At 42.6% G+C, this 6757-nt stretch overlaps 1 protein-coding gene across 1 annotated transcript; it reads right to left on the bottom strand.

Annotated features, from left to right (window-relative positions):
* Positions 1–399: 399 nt before the first annotated feature.
* Positions 400–6140, bottom strand: LOC105681203. Its single transcript, XM_024369854.2, has 4 exons — positions 5755–6140; positions 3335–5364; positions 1793–2745; positions 400–1260 (listed from the first exon to the last, which is right to left on the bottom strand). Exons 1-4 carry the CDS (start codon positions 5818–5820, stop codon positions 755–757), a joined length of 3555 nt encoding a protein of 1184 aa, XP_024225622.1. The 5' UTR covers positions 5821–6140; the 3' UTR covers positions 400–754.
* Between the last annotated feature and the right edge of the window lie 617 nt (positions 6141–6757).

Raw genomic sequence — 6757 nt, forward strand, 5'->3', positions numbered from 1 at the left:
TGCCCATTCGGTTGGCCAAGTGTTAAGTATCGTTATTCTATTGAAATATATGAATTGTATTTTTTGAATTAGTTTAGTTATCAGCTGTTTGCTCTATCGTTATGAAATAAAATATTCGACGATCGCGATAATGATCGAACCTCCGTTGCCGAGGATTAAAGAGCGTTTCTGTGAAATATGGAACCACGAGTTAGAGAATAGATGAGTACAGACGATGAAAAAGGGTATAAAATAATCGATCATCGCGATAACAGTGACTATGTCTGAGAAAAAAGTTTGTAAAAGATCAACAACATGTTCAGTACTGTGACAATTAATATTTCAGAAGTGTGCAACAGCGTGGCAAATATATATATATTCTCTGTACCAAATAAAATTACAGTTTTGATAAAGTGGCATTAGACATTAGACAGCTTAACGAAATTTTAACGTTTTCTCGTCTGTAAGAAATAAAACAATTAATTACCTTTTTATTCGCTCCAAATAAGTAGCATTCCCTGTTTCCTATAACTTTGATTTTGCATACGCTATAATTTTGCCTTTTCATATACGAAGGTACACGTAAAATATGGTTTTAATATACAATGTAGATATATGTTTTGCGCATAGGTTTGCCAGTCTGGCTTTTTTCCAAGACCGTTCTAAAACGACATGCAAATACGAATAAAGTAGGATTTCAAAATTGATTATCGATACGATTGATATGATTTGAAATTGATAGATTATCGTCTCGTCGACAAGCCAGCGAATAGTTTCAATATTTACAGTTGAGCCACGAAAAGAGCCAGTTTGATGTCGATCCCGAATGAACATCCTCTACCGGTGCATTATCTTGAGATGTATTATCCATCGAAGGTGTAATCACTGGCTCCAGGTTTTCATCGTTGAAGCTCCAAAAATTCCTGGTGGGCTCTGGCGAATCCGTTTCCCTATCGACTTCGTCATGATTCACGGAGTTCAAGATGGAATACGATCGATCCCGCGGAAGATTTACCAAATTGCTGCCTTGGCTCATACACGTGTTCGATATAACGTTCACGAAGCTTTGCAAGGGTAGGTCAATGGACGCGAACTTTGACTGAGAGTCCTTCAGCTGTTGTTTGCAAGGGTTGGTGGCACACTTTAAACCAGTCGCAGATTCCTTTTTCTTCTTGTGGTGGTTTTTTTTAATGTGCTTCTTACACTCCTCTACCTCCTTTCGTTCTCTATCCAGCCTCTCTTTCGCCGACTCAGCGGTTGTGGACGATGCCATGCATCTTTCTGCGGCAATCGAATAAAATTGAACAAATAAATTAATATGGAAGCTACGAGTAGATTGCCATTAGGATGTCCACGTCAACCGATATTTGTACGAACTAAGTTAGAGAAGCATTAGGTCGCCTCTTAGGGTTACATTTTGCGGTGTTACTTATATTAGATCACGTATAATGTAATGAAAGCAAGGGAAGAGAAACTTTCGAAAGGGCCAATTTTATTCGAATAAGATACTACAAAATATCATCGCAAAATGTGCAAGATTTCCGTTTTATCATCGCTTCATACGTTAACATATTTTGTAAACCTGTTACTATGTGATATTCTATACGTTTCATTCGAGTAAAAATGGCCCTTTCGTAAGACTTACGGGAACTTCTATGGATGATCGTGTAGAATAATCTGTCAAAGCGTGATGCAATAGTTACACAAAGAACATCTCTGAAAAATATTGCAAACCCATAGCGACAATTGTTTTACCGCGTGAATTACACTAAGATTTGTGGAACATAACGTTTTGTGGTAGCTGCCAAGTCACCTTGGCACAGTTGTTCTCTCTTTTTCGAGCAGGAATCTTCCAATGTACACTTGGTATCCTTCACGGCACTGCATTTTAGCTTGTCAGATGGTTTGCAAGGATCGCTCTTGGCGGAACAGCTGGGCCTGCTGGCTTTTTTGCAAGGATCATCCTTCTTCTCGGAGGCTGATCTTACTCTCTCGCAAGGATCCTCCACTTTCTTTACTTCTGGACCGCAGCTTGTCCTCTTTTTGCAAGGATCTTCTCTCTTGCCACACGTAGTCCTCGTCCTCTTGCAAGGATCTTCTCTCTTCCCGCAAGTAGCTCTCACCTTCTTGCACGGATCTTCCTTCTTCTTTTCACAGGTTCCTCTTGTTTTCTTGCAAGGATCCTCCTTTTCCTTCTCGCAGGTCCCCCTCAATCTTTTGCATGGATCCTCTTTTTTACATTTAGCGCTCTCTTTCCTGCAACTGTCCACCTTTTTACATTTTACGTCAGCGTTCAGCTTGCACTTTGCAGACGGCCTCTTGCACTTGTCCTCGTCTTTGCCACCTGTCAGCTTGCACTTGGTCGATGGCTTCTTGCATTTGTCGTCGCTTTTCGAACGAACCAGCGGCGATTGCAGAAATTTGCATACAGACGGCGAAACCAACAAGCTCTGCCTCGCCTCTTTACTGTTTTTCATAGTGATCAGAGGGAAGGCGAAGGCTGGCAAAGAGGAATAACGTTTCACGTTCTTCGGCACGTTCGTCGAATGATTTGAAAATGCCGACTGGGTGTAGCTTCTCCTGCCGGTGCATTTCGCCGATCTTCTGTCGCGGTCGCGATCGTTGCATTTCCTTCGACGTTTGCACGACGTGTCTCTTTTCCTCGGCTTCGTGCAGATCGTACGACCCTCCTCTTGTCTGGAGCAGTCTCGTCGCTCTTCTCGCTCGCAGGATCTTCTTCGCCTCCTATCGCAGCTTCGATCTCTCCTAAATGATCGCGTGTTTATCAGAACATTGCCAATAGGAATTAGTTATCGCTACGTATAAATCAACGTTAAATTTAAGTAACGACGTACGATAGATACCACCGTAGTTCGAGTATAAACGTACGTGAAATAGATAGGAGTATATTTACGTGATCGTGTATTTACATTAACTGAAGTGACTATTAAATGAAAAAGGATTTTAATTGCTTTTAGTAACTTTTAGGAGAATCACACCATCGATATAATCTTTCTGGCACTGCTAAACTCTATCGAGACACACGAAGAATCCATTCTAAATGGAGCTACGTATTCCATTCAAAATGATTCACCTGTACCTTTTTCTCTTGAAACTTGAAAGTACCACAGTGTTTACTGTCATACTACTTCATTCGACGTTCAAAGAGAGACTCGTCTCTAAAGCGTTAATCGACAACTAATTAAAATTCCGATAAGTGAAACAGTCGTGCACGTTTACGCCAAGTTCTATCGCGTTTAAAAAGTCAAACCGAAGGATCGATTTACTTGCAGCGTTATCCAATGACAAAAGTGAAACTAAAGAAACGACAGAATCGAAGACTCGCGTTATATACCTCTCTCTGCTGCATTTCCTCTCTGTTTGTCTCTTGCAATCCCGACCAGAAGGCCTGCTCCTCTCCATAGTCGTGCAAAACTCTCTCGACTGTTCATCCGTCTCATTCGGCATGCACGTGGGATCTTTCTTCACTTCGTATTTCTCTATCTGAGTGGCATTTTTAATCTTGTGTTTCGGGCACTGGAACCTGCTATAATCGCACTGGGTCGGCGTCTGCAACGCAGGACAGCAATAACGTTTGCAAATCTTTTTATCCTTTTTACTCCTCGGCCTCTCCTGCTCGCACTTCCTCGCCCTCGGGCATCTGGCGTCGTTATCGCGACATTTCCTCGCCGCATTCACGCTGCAAGTGGAAATATTCAGCGAGTTGTTCGAGTTGAACGCGCTTTTCGCTCCGTTGCCAGTCCTCTTCGACACCGCCGGCTTCCTCGATAAACAAGAGGAATTCGAGGAAGATCTTCTGGTCGTAAACGGGGCAAACGAAGCCGGTGGTTTTCGAGAGCCTCCGTCCGAACTTCCGCCCATCGACGACCTACCGTTGCCGGAGGAATTCGTTCGCGAGTTCGATACGCTTCTGCCTTCGTTTTGCTGCAATCTCACTTGCGTGGCGGCGCACGGCGACGACCTCGCTCCTTGTCCCTCGTTTCGTCTGCTTAACTTCAACGGCGCGGTCGTGTTCTCTGGTATTCCAATTATCGACTCGAACGTACGGTTACCCTGGGTCCTGGACGATTGCCTGTTCCAGCCGTGACTGGAACCTCCGGAAGCTCTTGGAGCGAAATAGGTGGACGTCCGTGACTCAGCTTGCCTCTTCTCCGACGTTTCTGCGGAATCTCTGGCGAATTCCGTCGGTTTAGTTCGCGATATCTTCGCGGACGATTGAAAAGCACTCGTGTCATTCTCCGTTTCTCGAGCCTTCGCTTCACCTTCCATCGGATATCTTTCTTCTTCACGGTTTCCCATAGAGCGCCGCTGCGACGCGCTTCCGGTGACTTCCGAGTAGCCCGGAGCCAACGGTTTCGAAAGGGAAGAAGCCTGTTTCTCCCGAGACGCGGCAGCTTTCTTTTCTTCGTCGAGTTCCATCGAAGAAACGTCTTTCGCGCTATCAGCCTCTTTCTCCGTTCGGTTTAATATCGGAGCTGCAGGTTTCTGGATCTTCTTCGGCGGTCGCGAGCAAAATCGAGCCACTGGCTGCGTCTGACTCGTTGCCGCTGACAGTTCCGATTTCAAAATCGGTAGATACTTTATCTCCTCTTTCTTCGGGCCAGCGCTTTGAAGCACGCGAGCCATCAACTCGCAGCTTGAAGCCTCCTGACTGGAAACGTTCGCTGGTCTGTCCACGTCTGAAATATTCTTACGCTCCAGGTTACTTTCCTTTTCCACCATATTAGCGTCTTTAGCGTCTACTTTCTTTACACGCTCGATCTTAGCCTTGTTCTCGATGGCTTTCGTCGTCAAGGACAGCGTGTCATTTTCAACGCTGTTTTCCATGCCCGAGCAGATGCTCTTCCGACGTGGTAGCATTCTACGATTTGACTGTTCGAGTTCGTGGTATTCGTTTCGCGGTAGAATATCGCACTCGTAAGAATTTGCGCCAGGAACGAAGGCGAAGTCAACAGCCTGCTCGTTTCGAAGAGTCTTGTAACCTTTAAGCTTCCATTTCAGCGTCCTTGGCACAGGATTTCCATCCAGCAAAGACACCAAGTTGTCTTGTTTCATTAGACCCTGGATTTTTAAACACGTCATCGACGTTGCCTTCAGGTCCAGTTGAGAATCGTTGATGTATTTTGGCGTGAACGTTACGGTCGTGGTCACGGAATTCGGCGACACGGATTTCGAGACGGCATCCAGAGCATCGTTGGAGAATAAGGACGACGAGACGATGCCATTGGAAGGCAGACACTTCTTTTTGTCGCGACTGGCCGGCTCCTCTTTGCACGAGAAGTCGAAGAAATTCCAAAATCGACGAGACGACGATGTTGTGTGCACTTGCGACGACGACAGGTAATAACTTGGCACGAGATTTTTCTGTTTTGTTTCGAAAGAATAAAATTTCGCGTAAGATTACCTTCTGTAATATCCAATGGATATTGAGATGATATTTTTTTTTTACGGGAAATTTGAACGTCGATGTCTGACAACATGTGTACAAGATACAAAGGCTGTGTAGATTTAATTACGTAGAGGCAATTGGAGAATCTAATCTAAACGAAATGATTGAATTCAGCGAAATATAGTTTCATCGAAATCTAGACTTTCGTCTGACAGATTATTTTTATGGTTCACCGAGTACGTGAATTGATAGAAGCTTCTAGTTTATAATATTTATTCGAGCAAAATGATTTTCTATCCAAGCTGTTTTCGATCGTATTCAGGAAAACGTGAATTCGCGTATGATGACAATTTGAGTGTCGGTACCTGGAAACTTTTTGTGGGTAAAACGTGAGAAAGATCCTGCAACACGAATGTCCGGATTCCTTTCATTGTTGGACGATTCTTTAAATCATTGGGAACCGATACGATGGATTTTGATTGTTTCGATCGTAATCACTTAGAATTTTGAAACGTGTGATTATAATTTTACAAGGGATATTCCATTGCCGTTGACTCAGCGACGCGGCATTTTGAACGATGACTGAACGTACATTTAATTAACAATGGGGGATCGGCTGATCCACGGTTACCGAAACATTCGCCAATCGATCCTCGATTTCTACCTATCGATATGAACGAACAAGCGTTCGATGAATTAAAATTATCATCTTCGATAAACTGTTATTGGCATTTCCATTAGACGCTCGTAATATCAATAATATCGTAAGAAATATATAAAATATGCAAAATTCGAGATCAAATCTAAGTTTAATATTCCAATATCGTCTAAGTATTATTCATTCTTTAAGTATCATAATATTCGTTGGTTTATAAATATTCTTCGAATATTATAAATATTTCTCTTCTAATTCTGATATTTTAGTCCAATTGAACTGTAGTTTGATATTAGTCGAGACTTTGTTTCGTATACAGGGTGGTTGGTAATTGGTGGTACAAGCGGAAAAGGGATGATTCTACGCGAAAAAAGAAGTCGAAAATATAGAATAACAATTTTTCGTTGAAGAAACAATTTTGTTTTCTTTTTATTTAAATTTTTTCATCGAGACAACAATCTACAATGTGATTCGTTATAACCGCAGGCGTACCGAGCGAAAATTCAAAGTCGATTTTCTCGAAAACAGAGCAGAGAAAAAAAAATTGTTATTCTATATTTTCGACTTCTTTTTCGCGTAGAAATCATCCCTTTTCCGCTTGTACCACCAATTACCAACCACCCTGTATACGAAACAAAGTCTCGACTAATATCAAACTACAGTTCAATTGGACTAAAATATCAGAATTAGAAGAGATCTATGATACACGTATA

This window comes from Bombus impatiens, unplaced genomic scaffold (genome assembly GCF_000188095.3).
Source record: "Bombus impatiens unplaced genomic scaffold, BIMP_2.2 scf_0645, whole genome shotgun sequence".
Taxonomy (NCBI): Eukaryota; Metazoa; Arthropoda; class Insecta; order Hymenoptera; family Apidae; genus Bombus; species Bombus impatiens.

What these genes read in the sequence shown, in the direction of transcription:
- LOC105681203 (XM_024369854.2), bottom strand. Translation starts at nt 5,820, where the DNA reads ATGAAAGGAATCCGGACATTCGTGTTGCAGGATCTTTCTCACGTTTTA. An exon ending in TACCCACAAAAAGTTTCCAG is followed by an intron (nt 5,365 to 5,754) that starts GTACCGACACTC and finishes GAAACAAAACAG; the next exon opens with AAAAATCTCGTGCCAAGTTA. An exon ending in GAGAGAACAACTGTGCCAAG is followed by an intron (nt 1,261 to 1,792) that starts GTGACTTGGCAG and finishes CGATTGCCGCAG; the next exon opens with AAAGATGCATGGCATCGTCC.